Genomic DNA, 20,130 nt, shown 5'->3' with positions numbered 1-20,130 from the left:
TTATTTTCATGGTCATTTTATTTATGTGAATTTTACAGAGATCGTACAATACATTTATAACCCTTAATTTGTCCACTGTAGTCTGTGCTTCCTCACAAGGATAATGAGCTGTTATACAATGGGAAATAGACAATCTACTGTACAGGTTGGACAGACAAAGCTCCATTCACTCATCAACATATAGATTTCTACCTGACCGTCAACCCCAGGCGTCAGTGTTGAAACTGTAACCCTCTGTGTATTGTTCATATACACATTCATACGCACGCACGCACACAGACACACACACACACACAGACACACACACACACACAGACACACACAGACACACACAGACACACACACACAGACACACACACACACACACCAAAAGTAGGCCCCTTGACGGCTGAAGGGGTAGTAGCTAGTAAAGAAACATCACAAGATTGGGATATTTCGGTGTCCTCTAAAAAGCTTTCCTCTCCTACTGCGAGGGGACGTTGGGAGAGACACACTAATAGCCGTCATGTGGTGAGCCAAAGTTAGCATGTTCACCGCCTTAGCCGGGGTGTAATCAGGTGTTTGTGAGTCCCTGGCGTCTCTTTTTTTGGCCTGAGTAATGCTCCGGGGCCTTCGTTAGGCCTGGCCCCAGGGCTCTGGCGCCAAGGAACGTCAGAGGGCTGTCAGAGAGACATTTCAGCTACGATCCCCTAAACACACACCACACACTCAGACCTCAGAGAAACAACGCATGAGGGAAAACACACACACACACACACACACCAAGGCTACACAGGTGTTACAGGTTGGGTTTTGTCTTTGTTGCACATCCTTGAGAGAGATGGAGCAATTGAACTGGTAGGGAAAGAGAGAGAAAGAAAGAAAGAAAGAAAGAAAGAAAGAAAGAAAGAAAGAAAGAAAGAAAGAAAGAAAGAAAGAAAGAAAGAAAGAAAGAAAGAAAGAAAGAAAGAGTTTGAGAAAAGGGAGAGGGATGTGTACGAGAGGAATATCGGGATTTGTGAGCAACCAGAGAAACACGGGCAATTATGTTTTGTAAATATTGTGCCCCTGAAAACATCTGTGCTTTGATTTAAAAAATCATTTAAGGCTACTTGGCAGTACATAGCAAATTAAACGTCAAAATGCATTTTATGTACATATAAATTTGCATAGAAATTATTTTGGCAAACAAACAATGACTTTAAAAGGATAGTCAGGATAAAATAATAAATCAATATAATTTTCCTTCATTGAAACAAAGAACCATCACAAATGTGGAATGTTTACATTCGAGGGAAAACAGGAAACAGAGATGCTACGTATATCAGTGATATAATTACTTCCTGTCATAAGGTCTCATGAGGTCAGCCCAGTATGCTTCACAATGGGAGGTTGTAAACTGAACTAACGTCAACAACAACCCCTGTGGTTACCTCTCTCTATGGTCTTTATCTTGTCTGCTCTCTTCTTCAAGCTTTGGGCAATGTCTCTGACATAGCCTGGGTACCAGGCTGTTTAGCTAACATTCCACTCCTTGCACTGCGTGTCATTGCGAAAGGAGTGCAAGGAGTGGAATCTTAGCTAAACAGACCTCTGACAAGCTATCTCTGACATGTATTGAACCGGAAAAGTAATTATATAAATAACATAGTAAAACAGGTAAACAACAACAACAACAACATGATAGGATACACAAATAAGTAGCCGGAGATGACCTATCAATGTGTTTATATAATGAAGCGCAGTAAACTCCCTGAAGACAAAACTAAGCAATGGCAGGTACTGTATGTCCACTGAATAGAACATTTATAGAACGGAATATAGAGATAGAAGTTCTAGAAGCACTGCAGAGCTGTGTTGGTGGAACATAGAAATGTAGAATGTAGAAGCTGTAGACCAAGAAGTGTAATATGTACCATAGTTTAGTGATTAGGACACAGGGAATATTCACAGTCGAGCGCCAAGAGTCTTCTCTCCTGCTCCTGAGAGTACAGAAAACATTGAGGCAACAGACTAGCGTTACGCAACCCAATCCTTGGCTAAATAGTCACACATATGCCCATGTGACATGTTAAAAAATAAATCAGAATCTCCTTCTGTTCACCCCATCAGATATTGAAGCTGAATAGATATCAAAGTTAGATTGAGTTTTTTTTTTTGAATAGTAAGAGGACATTTTTAAAGAGTTATTCCCCATAATCCTCCCCGGCGGTCGCTGCCTCTAGAGCCCCCAGAGCTTCAGCCACCATAGAGTCTGTGACGCTCTGCACGTCATCGTCTTCCCCTTCCTTCCCCTCATCCTCGCTCTTCATCACTGAGATCCCGATCCCGCTCTCTACGGTAGTGGCGTCCGGCGTCCCCCTATCATCCTTCGTGCCCGCCGAGGACAAGCTAGTCGCAGACAGGACGCTCTGCTCATCTCCCGTGTCGCCCAGGTACTCCGGCGTGCCGCCCACCCCCTCGTCAAGCTCATCCGCGGATGAGGTGTTGCACCCCACCCCGCACCTGTCCCCGATGGAGGGGTCCGAGACATTCCGGACCATCCTAATATTGTCTGGGTGAGAGTCAGTGTCACCTGAGTGGGTCAGATTGAGACTAAGATCCAGGGAGGGTGTGTTGGGATAGACTTGGACTAGGCTGGGGCCCTTGGATGGATCTCGTCTTGGTACCTGGCCCTCTGGATGGAGGATATATAAACCCCCACCACCCTCCCCCACCCGAGGCTTGGCTGCCTGGCCCGTCCCCCGCTCCCTCTCTGGGTTGGTGGGCATGGTGTGGAGCCTGTTGATGTGGTTGTTGTCGATCTCCAGCTTGAGGCTTCCTCCACCTCCTCTTTCGTTGCACTTGTTGCTGAAGCCCAGGTTGTGGAATCCCTGGTTCTGCTTGGTGTTGAACTGGTTCCTGCTGTCACCTGGGAGGTGGTGGGACTGGTAGAGGGAGGTCTCAGCCGGGTCCCTCTTCCTGCCGTGGACGTCCACCGGAGCGGTCGGATCATAGATGTAACTGAGAGAGAGAGGAAAGAAGAGAGGAAGAAAAAGAGAGAGATATATATAGAGAGATATATAGATAAAGATATATAGAGAGAGATATTTAGAGAGATATATATAGATAGATATATATAGAGAGATATAGAGAGATTTATAGAGAGAGATATATAGATAGATATATATAGAGATATATATATATATAGAGAGATATAGAAAGAGATATAGAGAGAGATTTATAGAGAGAGATATAGAGAGAGATTTATAGAGAGAGATATAGAGAGATTTATAGAGAGAGATATAGAGAGAGATATACAGATAGAGATATTTAGAGAGATATATTTAGAAAGATATATAGAGAGAGATATACAGATAGAGATATATAGGGAGGAAGGGAAGAGACCATTAAATATAGACAAAGAGAAACAAATAGATGCATGTTAATCCAGCAGTTCACATTTATTCACAAATGAATAAATCAAATAACAATTGTCAGTGGTCTCTGTGTTCTATAGAACTGTGGTCTCTGTGTTCTATAGAACGGTGGTCTCTGTGTTCTATAGAACGGTGGTCTCTGTGTTCTATAGAACGGTGGTGTCTGTGTTCTATAGAACGGGGGTCTCTGTGTTCTATAGAACGGTGGTCTCTGTGTTCTATAGAACGGTGGTCTCTGTGTTCTATAGAACGGTGGTCTCTATAGAACGGTGGTCTCTGTGTTCTATAGAACGGTGGTCTCTGTGTTCTATAGAACGGTGGTCTCTGTGTTCTATGGAACGGTGGTCTCTGTGTTCTATAGAACGGTGGTCTCTGTGTTCTATAGAACGGTGGTCTCTGTGTTCTATGGAACGGTGGTCTCTGTGTTCTATAGAACGGTGGTCTCTGTGTTCTATGGAACGGTGGTGTCTGTGTTCTATAGAACGGTGGTGTCTGTGTTCTATAGAACGGTGGTCTCTGTGTTCTATAGAATGGTGGTCTCTGTGTTCTATAGAACGGTGGTCTCTATAGAACGGTGGTCTCTATAGAACGGTGGTCTCTGTGTTCTATAGAACGGTGGTGTCTGTGTTCTATAGAACGGTGGTGTCTGTGTTCTATAGAACGGTGGTCTCTGTGTTCTATAGAACGGTGGTCTCTGTGTTCTATAGAACGGTGGTCTCTATAGAACGGTGGTGTCTGTGTTCTATAGAACGGTGGTCTCTGTGTTCTATAGAACGGTGGTCTCTGTGTTCTATAGAACGGTGGTCTCTGTGTTCTATAGAACGGTGGTCTCTGTGTTCTATAGAACGGTGGTCTCTGTGTTCTATAGAACGGTGGTGTCTGTGTTCTATAGAACTGTGGTCTCTGTGTTCTATAGAACGGTGGTCTCTGTGTTCTATAGAACGGTGGTCTCTATAGAACGGTGGTCTCTGTGTTCTATAGAACAGTGGTCTCTGTGTTCTATAGAACGATGGTCTCTATAGAACGGTGGTGTCTGCCTATGCTACCCTCCAGTCCCTCGACTTCTTGGCGCTGACGGAAACATGGATTACCACTGAAAACACTGCTACTCCTACTGCTCTCTCCTCGTCTGACCATTTGTTCTCGCATACCCTGAGAGCATCTGGTCAGCGGGGTGGTGGCACAGGAATCCTCATCTCTCTCAAGTGGACATTCTCTATTTTTCCCCTGACCCATCTGTCTATCTCCTCATTTGAATTCCATGCTGTCACAGTCACTAGCCCATTTAAGCTTAATATCCTTGTCATTTATCGCCCTCCAGGTTCCATTTACATTTACATTTTAGTCATTTAGCAGACGCTCTTATCCAGAGTGACTTACAGTTAGTGAGTGCATACATTATTTTTTTATTTTTCATACTGGCCCCCCGTGGGAATCGAACCCACAACCCTGGCGTTGCAAACACCATGCTCTACAAACTGATCTACATCCCTGCCGGCCATTCCCTCCCCTACCCTGGACGACGCTGGATCAATTGTGCACCGCCCCATGGGAAAAGGTTTGTTGACATGTGGCTTGATTTATATCATATTATGCAGTAAATGTGCGGTGATTGGTTGAAATCGTGAGCCCTCTTTTTGTAGTGCGGTGATGGGTCACAATGTTTTTAGTTTAATGCAGAAATAGTGCAGTGATTGGTCAAATTTGCAAGCCCTCGCATAATATGCAAGCCCTCGCATAATATGCAGGCAATTGTTGATTTTGCTAAAATTAATGTGATCGCAGAATCCTGGAGGGACTGACTATACCCAAGACAAAATGAAAGAGTTTGCACCACTCAACACTGGGACTGACCTGGAGGGACAGGAGTCTCTCAACTGTTTGGTGATAACAGACTCCTGGTAGCAGAGGTCCGTAAAGGACTCCATGATTGAGTGGGCATGGGGCACATCCAGGTTAATCTCTGGCAGCTCGTCGTACACACGCTGGAAGCCCCGGTTCATCTGGTCCACCGTGATGAGGCCAATCTTCCAGAAGGCCTGGAGGAGCTTACACATCATCTTGATGGCCGTGTCCCCCTTAGACTCCAGCACCATGAGCTTGACGCCTTGATCAGTTCCTTTCCTGAGGATGGCTCACCCCTCACAGTTCTTGGGGACTTCAACCTCCCTACGTCTACCTTTGACTCATTTCTCTCTGCCTCCTTCTTTCCACTCCTCTCCTCTTTTGACCTCACCCTCTCACCGTCCCCCCCTACTCACAAGGCAGGCAATACGCTTGACCTCATCTTTACTAGATGCTGTTCTTCTACTAATCTCACTGCAACTCCCCTCCATGTCTCCGACCACTACTTTGTATCCTTCTCTCTCTCGCTCTCCTCCAACACTACTCACTCTGCCCCTACTCAGATGGTAATGCGCCGTCGCAACCTTCGCTCTCTCTCTCTCCCGCTACTCTCTCCTCTTCCATCCTATCATCTCTTCCCTCTGCTCAATCCTTCTCCCTCCAATCTCCTGATTCTGCCTCCTCAACCCTCCTCTCCTCCCTTTCTGCATCCTTTGACTCTCTATGTCCCCTATCCTCCCGGCCGGCTCGGTCCTCCCCTCCAGCTCCGTGGCTTGATGACTCATTGCGAGCTCACAGAACAGGGCTCCGGGCAGCCGAGCGGAAATGGAGGAAAACTAGACTCCCTGCGGACCTGGCATCTTTTCACTCCCTCCTCTCTACATTTTCTTCATCTGTTTCTGCTGCTAAGGCCATTTTCTACCACTCTAAATTCCAAGCATCTGCCTCTAACCATAGGAAGCTCTTTGCCACCTTCTCCTCCCTGCTGAATCCTCCCCCCTCCTCCCTCTCTGTGGATGACTTCGTCAACCATTTTGAAAAGAAGGTTGACGACATCCGATCCTCGTTTGTTAAGTCAAATGACACTGCTGGTCCTGCTCACACTGCCCTACCCTATGCTTTGACTTCTTTCTCCCCTCTCTCTCCAGATAAAATCTTGCGACTTGTGACGGCCGGCCGCCCAACAACCTGCCCGCTTGACGCTATCCCCCTCCTCTCTTCTCCAGACCATCTCCGGTGACCTTCTCCCTTACCTCACCTCGCTGATCAACTCATCCTTGACCGCTGGCTATGTCCCTTCCGTCTTCAAGAGAGCGAGAGTTGCACCCCCTTCTCAAAAAACCAACACTCGATCCCTCTGATGTCAACAACTACAGACCAGTATCCCTTCTTTCTTTTCTCTCCAAAACTATTGAGCGTGCCGTCTTTAGCCAACTCTCTTGCTATCTCTCTCAGAATGACCTTCTTGATCCAAACCAGTCAGGTTTCAAGACTGGTCATTCAACTGAGACTGCTCTTCTCTGTGTCACGGAGGCTCTCCGCACTGCTAAAGCTAACTCTCTCTCCTCTGCTCTTGTCCTTCTAGACCTGTCTGCTGCCTTTGATACTGTGAACCATCAGATCCTCCTCTCCACCCTCTCCGAGCTGGGCATCTCCGGCGCGGCTCACTCTTGGATTGCGTCCTACCTGACCGGTCGCTCCTACCAAGTGGCGTGGCGAGAAGCTGTCTCCGCACCATGTGCTCTCACCACTGGTGTCCCCCAGGGCTCAGTTCTAGGCCCTCTCCTATTCTCGCTATACACCAAGTCACTTGGTTCTGTCATATCCTCACATGGCCTCTCCTATCATTGCTACGCAGACGACACACAACTAATCTTCTCCTTTCCCCCTTCTGATAACCAGGTGGCGAATCGCATCTCTGCATGTCTGGCAGACATATCAGTATGGATGACGGATCACCACCTCAAGTTGAACCTTGGCAAGACGGAGCTGCTCTTCCTCCCGGGGAAGGACTGCCCGTTCCATGATCTCGCCATCACGGTTGACAACTCCGTTGTGTCCTCCTCCCAGAGTGCGAAGAGGCTTGGCGTGACCCTGGACAACACCCTGTTGTTCTCCACTAACATCAAGGTGGTGACCCGATCCTGTAGGTTCATGCTCTACAACATTCGGAGAGTACGACCCTGCCTTACACAGGAAGCGGCACAGGTCCTAATCCAGCCACTTGTCATCTCCCGTCTGGATTACTGCAACTCGCTGTTGGCTGGGCTCCCTGCCTGTGCCATTAAACCCCTACAACTCATCCAGAATGCCGCAGCCCATCTGGTGTTCACCCTTCCCAAGTTCTCTCACGTCACCCCGCTCCTCCGCACACTCCACTGGCTTCCAGTTGAAGCTCGCATCTGCTACAAGACCATGGTGCTTGCCTACGGAGCTGTGAGGGGAACGGCACCTCCGTACCTTCAGGCTCTGATCAGTCCCTACACCCAAACGAGGGCATTGCGTTCATCCACCTCTGGCCTGCTGGCTCCCCTACCTCTGCGGAAGCACAGTTCCCGCTCAGCCCAGTCAAAACTGTTCGCTGCTCTGGCACTCCAATGGTGGAACAAGCTCCCTCACGACGCCAGGACAGCGGAGTCACTCACCACCTTCCAGAGACATTTGAAACCCCACCTCTTGAAGGAATACCTGGGATAAGATAAAGTAATCCTTCTACCCCCCCCAAAAAAAAAAATAAAACATTGTAAAGTGTTTATCCCACTGGCTATAAGGTGAATGCACCAATTTGTAAGTCGCTCTGGATAAGAGCGTCTGCTAAATGACGTAAATGTAAATGTAAAATAGAACGGTGGTCTCTGTGTTCTATAGAACGGTGGTCTCTGTGTTCTATAGAACGGTGGTGTCTGTGTTCTATAGAACGGTGGTCTCTGTGTTCTATAGAACGGTGGTCTCTGTGTTCTATAGAACGGTGGTCTCTGTGTTCTATGGAACGGTGGTGTCTGTGTTCTATAGAACGGTGGTCTCTGTGTTCTATAGAACGGTGGTCTCTGTGTTCTATGGAACGGTGGTGTCTGTGTTCTATAGAACGGTGGTCTCTGTGTTCTATAGAACGGTGGTCTCTGTGTTCTATAGAACGGTGGTCTCTGCACAGTAAAAAATTGGGTGTTAATATTTCAGAGTAAAGTTATTTTAACCCAGATAGAGTATTTTCAACATTTTTGAGAGTAAAGTTGCTCTATCAGTGGAGTTAAAAGTGAGTGTAAAAATCTGCAGATACGCAGTGACAATTTCAACTCTACAGCAGTGATGAATACCCGCCACTCTGCTTTGCTGAAGTTTGGCACGTACGTTGGTGGAGGAAGATTGCGAAGGAGTAGCTAGGCCACAGATATTGCTAGGTAAGTTACATCCCCGTTTTTTCAACACCAAACCGGTATTTTTTAACTTTACATAATTTTAGAGTTGTGCTGATGTCAAGGTCATATTTTGAGTTACGAGTTCCATGCGGTGGTCCCCCTTGCAGTGACCTCGTCATCAGCCAGCTAAATTAGCTTGTAAGTTCAGATGGTTGACAGTAATAACTGTTATATGATATACCCATGGAATATGTTTGATATTTTTGTGAATGGCTTGCTGTTTCATATGGCTAAAAATAGGTAACGTTAACTTAGCTAATCAGTTCGTTTGAAGGACACCACCGTTTGGCATGAGCGCAGATTGTGCTTGTCATGCGGTTAGCTAGCTTGCAATCAGTATCGGTAACTGTCTTTCTTTGTGTTGCAATATTTTCACGAATGAAGTTTGTCAGAATGGTAAATACGTAAAATAATGTTCGCTAACAACAAAACATTTATACAGATAGTATTGTTAGCTAACGTTATTGTATAGCTTCCCAGGCTTCCTTACACTAACGTTAACTGTTTTTTATAAAGCTATATATAACGGTAATGTTAGCATGCTTCTGATAGTTAGCCAGCTAATGTTGGTGTTATAAAACGATAACTTAGATCACTGATTTGCATGACGGGTTTGTTTAACATTGCTTAACCATTTTAATGGTTAGCTACTGTTCGAACTAAAATGGCTAATGAGCTAGCTAACTTTGACACATAGCTAGTTATTTGGTAGCTAATGGGACAATGTGCCTCTAAACTTGAACTAGCCTACACCCATTTGCTGCAGAAAATGGCAGCTTAACGTTATATTCAACCAGCACAACTTTGTCTACTTCAGCCTTTGTAATTGCAGTGTAACGTCTAAGTAATGCATAGTGCATTGCGTAGCTAGTACTACTGAGATAAATGGATAGTTAGCTAACGCTTAGTTGAACCAGCACTAAATGATGATTTTGAATATATATTTTCTTTGTTAACAGAGGCAAAATGCTGTTGCGTGTTCAGCTCGGGGAAGAGCAGAAATACGTCAAGCTGTCTGAGCTGACATTCAATGCTTTCTTGAAAGAAGGTAGGTATAATAGGTTAAAGCAATACATATCACCCTAATGACAAAATAATACAGCATTAAGCTATTATCTTATGATATCTATTTAGGTCTATAGTCATTTCTGCTGTGCTTTATATTTTCAGTAACATAAAATCAGGTGCAGATCCTTGTCTTTCATCATTTTGTGAACACATGAGGCAACCTTAAGTATGAACTTGGATTCTTGTGAGAAGGGAATGCATGTTTTTTCTTTTTTTTCTTCTTTTTTAACAGTGTGTCTAAAATTCAACATACCAGAAAGCAGAAAGCCAGACATTAAGGTGTATGACCAGTCTGACACAGAAGTTGACTCAGATGTTTTTGAAGAATTAGTAAAGGAGTCACCTGGAACTTTCAGAATCATGCTGGGCAATGGACTTGGTATTCATTCATTCAATTAGTTTTTTAGTTTAAAGGCCAGAATGAGAACCTTTATTGTCTTAAAAATAACAGTTTATTGTAATATGTTTCTATGTTTTGCACAAATTTCATAATGAACAGATACCTCTCATTCATCATCATGCTCGGGTACATCTGATGACACCATCATTCTGAATTTCACTGTGTGTGACGATGTTGAAGAAGTAGCGGCTGGCGAAGGAAGCCAGCCTAAAAGGCCATGCCACATAAACTATGAGGCAAAAGCAGTAAGTGGTGAACATTGCTGTTAAGTCCAATCTGAATGTTGTTTCATCATGTGACAGCATTACATATTGTTTTACAATTACGGAAAGCACATTTCTTTCCACCTATAGCTGATTGAAAAAATCCTAACATCAAAGCCTGGTGGTGAACGCATTATGCAAGAGTATGGAAAAACCAAATCTCTGACAGATGCCACCAGAAGACAGATGATCAACATACTTGCTGCTGAGATGACAGAAACACATGGGTAAGCATTAAGCATATAGATGGGCTGTAAAGAAACATTGTTATTATTTTCCGGTTATTAATTATGTAAAATGTGTTGTGCAATATCAATTCAGTGTGATGTTAACTTTGAATTCATATGCTAGGACATCCCCCCAAAAGTGTCAGAGTGATGTATGCACAGGGGATAGTAGCTTTGTTTCCTTATCTAGAAGACCCATACTCACAACATGGATATGTAAGTAAATGGGTTATTGCAACATTATGCACATATTCACTCTATGAAATGGGAATAGTACTCCTTTATAATTTATTTATAATAATATAGGATCATTACTACGATCCGGAGAGTGGTTCGGATACTTTGCATGGCGATTGAAGACCATACAAAGAAAAACAGCAGAGGAAAGAGGTGCCTCAGTCAGCAAATCTCCTAAAGGTATGTTTTCTGATCAGTGACATGTAATTATAATGGTGACCTGTGAATTGTACAGAAAGGATTTCTTAACACTGTATTTTGTCTTAAGTTGGTGGGCCAGGCCGTGATCGTCAGCCCTTCACCTATGACAGAGAGCCATCTGATGAGGATGTGGAAGCAGCTATTGCTGTTTTGAGACACTCTGCTGATGAAAACACTGTCCGTGAGAAGATGAAAATGACCTTCATATATCGGCAAGCAATGGTCAACGATGAAGCCAAATCATCAGATGTCTTCTCGGTCTTCCCAAGATTTCTGGACACACCAGGACTGGTATGACAACTTAATTCACTGCATCACCAAAAATATCCAATGAAGAATAAGGTAACACTCATTATTTCTGTCTTTGTGTGTTACATTGCAGATAGAACAAGATTTCAGACTTCTGTTTGGTGAGGCCACAGCCAACAAATTCTTGGAGAAGTGGCCAACCACTTTCAAAGCAAAAGTAATAAAGGAAAGCCATGGACTTGTATCCACCACAGAACTCTTGGATTTGATGCGCAATGCTGAGTCAGCTGCTGAAGTTGAGAATGGTATGAATGAACTGTTTTACTTTTTATGTGGATAATGTAGGTGTGCATTATATGTCCATAATGGTGCAAGTTGTGAATAAGAATGTTATGCTACGGCACAATGTTAACCAGGTTTTTATTTACTTATTTGTAGGCTGGGACAGTGACATGTCTGCCATCTTGCTGCTGCTACATTTGCTACCACCATCTGCACAAGGTAGAAAGAGGCCGGGAAAGATGTCTGCATATCAAGCTGTAGATCAGCTCATCAGATTTCAAAAGGTATGCTTAACAGTTGTTTAAAATATATATTCCATCATCTCAATCTTGTGCACAGTTTGAGGTGATCTTATCTATTGTCAGAGGTTAGTCACCAAAACAATTCTGTTGAATGTGTTTTTTTTTGTAGGTTGGAACCAGTGTGCAGCAGCATCTTGACAACATCACCCAAAGCAGTCAGCCCTACCTTCTCGCCCAGGGATCCACACAGAGCAGCATTCACTCCTACTTCATTGTGGTTGACAAGCATGCTCTTCCATGCAAGGCAACAGGTTCAGTAGGAGCTTTTGACGAAGTCTTTAAAGCCCATTACGTATTTGGTACGTCATACAGTTCTTCCTTGAGCAGCTTTTTCACTTTTGTGCAAACAACCATCTATAACATCGACATGGGGGAAACAAAGGAGACTCCTAGAGTTGCTGAGTTGCGAGCAAGAATGGTGCGTTAGTTGAGATAAAACTATGAAGTGTTTTCTTTGCAAAAGTGACCATGGAAGTCCAAACAACCTTGTTAAGCACCTTAAGATAATTCATGGGCTATGTACAGGCAGGACTCTTTTTTCTGAAATGTGGTCAAGAAGGATGCTCACGTTCTTTTGGTAGCTTTTCTGGTTTTAGAAAACATCTTAACAAGTGCCACGGAGAAAGTTTAGTAGATTCTATAGAAGATGATCTTTCAGACCCTCAAAGTACCGTCAACACCAGTAATATTTCTCATGTTGAAGTGTCGACTGAATGTTTAGAGGCTGAGTCAGAGTTATCTTCGCCATACATTGTAAATAGTTGTGCAGCTGTTATTTCTGATCTAAAGGCAGCAGGTGTTGGTCAAAGTACAGTAAATACTGTAGTGATTTCCATGGAAGAGATTGTTCAAGATATTCATCAGCATGCTAAAGAAACAGTGATAAAGCATGTATTTAGTAATGAAAGAGAAACAGAAATGTGCAAGAAAGTTGAGGCGTGTTTTGAGGGGTTAGAGAATCCTTTCACAGTTCTAAATTCGGAATACAAGCGATCAAAATTTATGACTGCCAAGTGGGAAATAGTAGAACCAGTTGAATGTGTGATTGGTTCAAGATTTGACACAAGACGAAATAAAAAGACTGGAACATATGATCAGGTAGTAGTTCAAGATAAATTCATGTATATTCCAATTTTATCTACACTGCAGTCAATATTTAAAAGTCAGTATTTTGCAGAAATGTTGCAAAGCTCAGCTACCAGCAACTCTAGACTGAGAGATATTTGTGATGGATCTTTTTTTAAAAGTCACCCCCTGTTCTCAACTGAGAAGCAGACAATACAGGTCCAGATGTTCTATGATGATTTTGAGGTCGCCAACCCATTGGGTTCCAAGCGAGGTATTCATAAATTGGGTGGAGTATATTTTACTTTAAGAAACTTCTCTCCAAAATGGATTCTTTTTGACTAACATACACCTGTGCGCCTTATTTCATACTCAAGATGTTAAACGATATGGTTTTAGTGAAATTTTTGCTCCCATTGTTCGAGACATTAAAGTGTTAGAGAGCGATGGTATTGAGATTCCATTATACAGTGGTTATGTACGTGGCACTGTAGTACAGGTAACAGGTGATAATTTGGGTTTGCATAGTTTGTTTGGTCTGGTGGAGTCTTTCAGTGCAAGGTACTGTTGCAGGTTCTGTTTAGCAGAAAAGGAGGACTTTCAAACAGAATTCTCTGAAGATTCTTCCAAAATAGTTTTACGCACCAAAGATATGCATACTGCTCACTGTCAAGAAATGGCTTGTAATCCATCCCTTCCGTATGTTTTTGGTGTGAAAAGGTCATGCATATTAAATTCATTGAGGTATTTTCACACAACTGAGAACTTCTCAGTTGATGTGATGCATGATGTGTTAGAAGGGGTTGGCCAGTACGAATTGAAGTTATTATTTCTGTATTTGAATGAAAAACATGTTACATCAGGAGAAATACATTCAAGAATACAAAGTTTTGATTATGGTTTCACAGAGAGAAATAACAGGCCTGTGACTGTTAATTTAAGTGAAGGATCTAATGATCTGGGACTGAATGCAATTCAGTCCTGGTGCTTACTTAGGAATGTTCCTCTTATCTTTGGAGATTTGGTAACTTCTACTGACCAACACTGGGGCCTGCTTCTTTTATTATTGCAAATAATTAACATTATATTCTCGCCCATGTTATCTCAAGGTCTATGTGTATATTTAAAACATTTGATTGTTGATCACCATACACTGTTTAAGAAGTTGTATCCTCAGAAAAAACTTTTACCAAAGCACCATTTTCTTATCCACTATCCCCGCTGCATCCAGAAAATAGGGCCTGTACTTCATAGTTGGTGTATGAGGTATGAAGGCAAACATAATTTTTTCAAAAAACAGCTTAAATCGTTTAAAAATATTAGCAAAACGCTGGCAAAAAAGCATCAGAATCATATGGCATATAGTTGGCGAAGATCAACAACTTTTAGTCGGTTAGATATTGGTCCAGGAAAAATGGTGGCTTTAAATATGGTAAAAGGAGGTTCTGAAATTGCTTTGGCAATGCAAGTGCCCAGTAGCATTCAGGTTATGAAGGTTAATTGGGCTAAACATAATGGGTATGTTTATCGCCCACACTTGGTTATCTGTGGCGAAGTTGACTCTGAAGTGCCCTTGTTTTATCAGATTGAGTCAGTTCTGATAATGTGTGAAAAACTGTTACTACTCACAGTGCCTTTAGTTACAGTAACTTTTCAAGAACATTTCCATGCATATGAGGTGATCAGATCAAAGCATGATTTAGTTTTTTTTCATGTCGACAACCTGCACTACCCTAGACCTTTTGACATACAAAGGTCATATGGAGGAAATGACACAGCTCTCCTTGTTGTGCCATATTGCTTTCTCTGGTGAACATTTTTATGATGTTATACTTCTGTCATAGACAAGGCAATGGGTGTACAATGTAAATTCACGGACATTGAAATTATACTTTTTTTTTTCAATAAATGTGGGTGCTCTCATCTTGTATTATTGTGCTTTGTTTTATTTGATAGTATTGATATTTCTATAATTCAGTAACACTACATCATATGATTTAAATTAAAAAATTAAAAACACTGTAGAGAAATGAAAAGTAAATATCATTACACTTTAAAGTGTCATTTTTTAAAGTAAAATTGTAGTTGACTTAACTCTATACAGTGTAATCATATTACTCTCAACAGTGTGATTAAACTACAGTGTTAAATATTTTGACACATTTCATTGTTATTTTTTACACAATATGGAGTAGAATTAACTCTAAAAGTTTTACACTGACCAAAGAGTACATTTTACACTGATTTTGAGTGGGACCAAATGTTATCTGAAACAGAGTTAAATTAACACTTCTGTTTTTACTGTGTGTGTTCTATAGAACGGTGGTCTCTGTGTTCTATAGAACGGTGGTCTCTGTGTTCTATAGAACGGTGGTCTCTGTGTTCTATAGAACGGTGGTCTCTGTGTTCTATAGAACGGTGGTCTCTGTGTTCTATAGAACGGTGGTCTCTGTGTTCTATAGAACGGTGGTCTCTGTGTTCTAGAGAACGGTGGTCTCTGTGTTCTATGGAACGGTGGTCTCTGTGTTCTATAGAACGGTGGTCTCACATTGTTCCTCTAAAACACAGAGAATAAGGACAGCAGACTATTTACATTGATGGACACAGCAGCTCTGCTTTGCCTGATTCACGGAGTGAAAGGCGCTACGATTATACACACACACACACACACACCCAAAAAAAAAAAAAAACATTGTAAAGTGTTTATCCCACTGGCTATAAGGTGAATGCACCAATTTGTAAGTCGCTCTGGATAAGAGCGTCTGCTAAATGACGTAAATGTAAATGTAAAATAGACACACACACACACACACACACGTTTTGTTTTTGGTCAAGAACATATTTGCATGAGCAATGTCAACAACAGAATCTCTGAAGAAGGATACCAGTGCTTTGAGAGAACACATACAGAGCAGAGGATGCTGATGTAGAGGTATCCCTGACTGAGAGTCCTTTGCAAAATATCAGTGAAATAGAGGGAGAGAGAGCGAGAGAGGTAGAGAGAGAGAGAGAGGTAGAGAGAGAGATGTAGAGAGAGAGTGACAGAGCGAGAGAGAGGTAGAGAGAGAGACAGAGAGAGAGACAGAGAGAGAGGGAGAGAGAGGTAGAGAGAGAGAGAGAGAGAGAGACATAGAGAGAGAGAGAGAGAGAGAGAGAGAGAGAGAGAGAGAGAGAGAGAGAGAGAGAGAGAGAGAGAGAGAGAGAGAGAGAGAGAGAGAGAGAGAGAGGGGGGAGAGACAGAGAGAGAGGGGGAGAGAGAGGGGGAGGGAGAAACAGAGAGAGAGAGAGACATGAAAGTCACACATACGCCCAGGCCGTGAGCAGGCAGACAGGCCCAACCCCCACTCTTACACTAGCCCAAGCCAATGGCATGTACCAGATGCTCAGCAGGCTCTGCTCACAATTACTGTCCTGAAGCCAAACCACACGACCAACAACATTAGACACTTTATGGAACACAAAGCCTTCACTATCTCATCCTGGAATATCCTGCCTTTGGCCTAAAGAGCAGGAATCTGAACTTCACCAAATAAATCAGAAATACAGACATTGTCATCCTACAAGAAACATGGTATAGAGGAGATGGACCCACTGGTTGCCCTCTAGGTTACAGAGCGCTGGTAGTCCCATCCACCAAACTACCAGGTGTGAAACAGGGAAGGGACTCAGGAGGCTTGCTAATTTGGTATAGAGCAGACCTAACTCACTCTATTAAATTAATCAAAACAGGAACATTTTACATTTGGCTAGAAATTCAAAAGGAAGACAGAGAGAGGTGAACCCTAACACAGGCTGTATAGTATCAGTATCAGTCATGGCCGTTATATGGAGACAGTGTAACAGACACTTTAAATGGAGACAGTGTAACAGACACTTTAAATGGAGACAGTGTAACAGACACTTTAAATGGAGACAGTGTAACAGGCTGCCAGACACTTTAAATGGAGACAGTGTAACAGACACTTTATATGGAGACAGTGTAACAGGCTGCCAGACACTTCCAGCTGTGAACACCTTGTGCTATTCACACACTCCCTCCGTCTTTCACCCTGGACCAACTACATTACATTACATTTTAGTCATTTAGCAGACGCTCTTATCCAGAGCGACTTACAGTTAGTGCATACATTATTTTTTTATTTTTCATACTGGCCCCCCGTGGGAATCGAACCCACAACCCTGGCATTGCAAAAATTGGTAGAGTGTGCCGCCCTATGGGTCTCCTGGTCGCGGCCGGCTGCGACAGAGCCTGGATTCCAACCAGGATCTCTAGTGGCACAGCTAGCACTGCGATGCAGTGCCTTAGACCACTGCGCCACTCGGGAGACTACTACTACTTCACGAAACACTGAGACAAAAGTGGCAAAGGTATTGCATGAGTCTTTTTTTGGTAAATAGAGAAAGCAGCAACCATATAGTTTCCTATTCTGATAAATGGTGTATTTTCTTTCTAAGAAGGAATCGGGTCTCGGGGGCATATGGATTTCCTGCTTGGGTCACGGATGGGATGGCTGTGTTGTAAATTGGCCGATTGGGTGAACATGGCGAAGCTAACTAGAAAAGTCGCCGTAACAACACCCAGAACACTGCTTCAATACAAAGTGCCAGTTTAGTACTGAAGGGGAAAGACAAGAAAATGACAGTATGAACCGTACACATGGATTTCATGTTCTTTGTCACACTTTGTGATGTTTGTCTGCAACGTCAGCAAGTTGTTGTTTTTAAAGCAAACTTATTCTAATCCAAGTCTGTCTGGCCTAAGTGTTTCAGCAATAAAAAGGTGGATTCATTTATGTTACCTTCTATGAAAGATCCTGTGTGATTTGTGATCGCGCATGAGAAGGTGTGAGACACTGGAGAGAGAGGGGGCAGGCAGTCGTAGTGGGAAATGACCCAGTAACCTAAAGTACAGTCCCACCCAGCCAATCCGTTTAGTACGCTCAGGAGACGGTTAAGCCAAGAAATGTGACACTGAGAACAATTAAGGGTGTGTGTGTGTGTGTGTGTGTGTGTGTGTGTGTGTGTATGTGTGTGTGTACAGATATATAAGTGTGAGAAACAGAGAGATTGTGTGTGTGGGTGTGTGTGTGTATCTTTCAACATTGGAAGGAGAGGTGAGTGAGTGTGTGTGTGTGTGTGTGGGGGGTGATGGGGGGTATGTGAATCGGTGTATTCCCTTTAATTTATAGTCAGTCAAAAAGTATTACTCCCTCCTCCTTTCCTCTTAACGTTGCATTCACACTTACAGCAAACTAAGTTGAGAGAGATGAGAGAGAGAGAGAGAGAGAGAGAGAGAGAGAGAGAGAGAGGGAGAAAGAGAGAGAGAGAGAGAGAGAGAGAGAGAGAGAGAGAGAGAGAGCGAGAGAGAGAGAGAGAGAGAGAGAGAGAGAGAGAGAGAGAGAGAGAGAGAGAGAGAGAGAGAGAGAGAGAGAGAGAGAGAGAGAGAGAGAGATAATGAGAGAATGAGAGAGAGAGAGAGCGATAATGAGAGAGAGAGATAGAGAGAGAGAGAGAATGCAAGCAGGCAGTACTCTTAAGAACTCAAGTTGGTGATGAGTTGAGTATTGGCATATTGACCTGCTGTTCATACAGAAAGCCAATGTTGAGTCACGCCACTTCATAATGTAGTTCCTCCCTATCTACATGAAACAGACAGCAATGAATCAGTAGGATGGGAAGATAATGTACAGTGACATTCAGATAGAACAGCTGTCTGTTTCAATAGGATCGATAGATAAGGCCATACTGTAGCTGTATCTCATGCTAGTAAGAAGGATTGGATTTAGAAAACCCTGTATACGTCTTGTTTAGCAGTGCAACCTTCGCTGAGAGATGGAGAGCTGCTGTCAGTATGTAAAACCTTCACCCTCTCCTCACACACACATAAATACAATGGGCAATACAGACAAACTACAGAAGCACACACACACACACACACACACACACACACACACACACACACACACACACACACACACACACACACACACACACACACAAGCACACACACACACACACACACACAAGCACACACACACACACACACACACATACACACGCACACACACACACACACACACACACACACACAAGCACACACACACACACACACACACACACACACGCAACACGCTCCTCCTCACCTTTTTAGCATCCGACAGCATTGGCACCCCATCTGGCCAGCTGGGTAGTGGAGCTGTGAAGGGACAAAAAATAATTGTGTTACTTTAAAAGCAAACTTCAAAGGACAAAGAACAACTCCAATGTAAACACAGAGCAAGGCTAGACACTGTTAATGACCAGCCAAGTACCGTCAAACTTGGGGGACATTTTCAATCGGTGACATTTTCATTAAGCTCCAATGATAGAGAGGTTATACCGCAGACTGTCCTGACACACACTTTTCAAGTCTCAATCTATTGATTGTTAGTACAATATAGTTATCTGGTCTTCTGACCTGTGACATATAGGTAGCCTTTGTTGAAGGCTTTTCCTATCGGGAGGATTTGAACCCCATTGGCCAGGTTCAGCTTGCCTTGACCTCTGTACATGGTGACTCCTGTTGCCCTCTCTGAACATAATGACTCCTGTTGCCCTCTCTGTACATGGTGACTCCTGTTGCCCTCTCTGAACATAATGACTCCTGTTGCCCTCTCTGTACATGGTGACTCCTGTTGCCCTCTGTACATGGTGACTCCTGTTGCCCTCTGTACATGGTGACTCCTGTTGCCCTCTGTACATGGTGACTCCTGTTGCCCTCTCTGAACATAATGACTCCTGTTGCCCTCTCTGTACATGGTGACTCCTGTTGCCCTCTCTGAACATAATGACTCCTGTTGCCCTCTCTGTACATGGTGACTCCTGTTGCCCTCTGTACATGGTGACTCCTGTTGCCCTCTGTCCATGGTGACTCCTGTTGCCCTCTGTCCATGGTGACTCCTGTTGCCCTCTGTCCATGGTGACTCCTGTTGCCCTCCACACATGGTGACTCCTGTTGACTTATCTGTCCATGGTGACTCCTGAGCTGTTTCCATGGTGACTCCTGAGCTGTGTCCATGGTGACTCCTGAGCTTGTCCATGGTGACTCCTGAGCTGTGTCCATGGTGACTCCTGAGCTGTATCCATGGTGACTCCTGAGCTGTATCCATGGTGACTCCTGAGCTGCATCCATGGTGAC

At 43.5% G+C, this 20,130-nt stretch overlaps 1 protein-coding gene and 1 long non-coding RNA gene across 3 annotated transcripts in view; one reads left to right on the top strand and one right to left on the bottom strand.

Annotated features, from left to right (window-relative positions):
• The window catches only part of LOC121571029, a 44,067-nt gene continuing 23,937 nt past the window's right edge, over window positions 1-20,130 (bottom strand). The window contains exons 2-3 of the mRNA XM_041882258.2: window positions 19,097-19,149; window positions 1-2,982 (exon numbers count right to left, since the gene is read on the bottom strand). Of these exons, the coding sequence (XP_041738192.2) occupies window positions 2,166-2,982; window positions 19,097-19,128 (849 nt within the window). The 5' untranslated portion in view covers window positions 19,129-19,149 and the 3' untranslated portion in view covers window positions 1-2,165. The remainder of the gene's footprint in view (window positions 2,983-19,096; window positions 19,150-20,130) is intronic.
• On the top strand, window positions 8,391-10,753 carry LOC121558763. 2 transcript variants are annotated; one of them, XR_006657825.1, is made up of 5 exons: window positions 8,391-8,641; window positions 9,619-9,707; window positions 9,960-10,372; window positions 10,481-10,617; window positions 10,742-10,753. It is a non-coding gene; the product is annotated as an uncharacterized LOC121558763 (long non-coding RNA). The 2 variants fall into 2 exon arrangements; XR_006657824.1 differs by lacking the exon at window positions 10,742-10,753 and having other exon boundaries at window positions 8,393-8,641; window positions 9,960-10,106; window positions 10,227-10,372; window positions 10,481-10,735.

Source organism: Coregonus clupeaformis, chromosome 35 (assembly GCF_020615455.1).
Source record: "Coregonus clupeaformis isolate EN_2021a chromosome 35, ASM2061545v1, whole genome shotgun sequence".
Lineage (NCBI taxonomy): Eukaryota > Metazoa > Chordata > Actinopteri > Salmoniformes > Salmonidae > Coregonus > Coregonus clupeaformis.
This window is presented reverse-complemented; position numbering and strand designations above follow the sequence as displayed.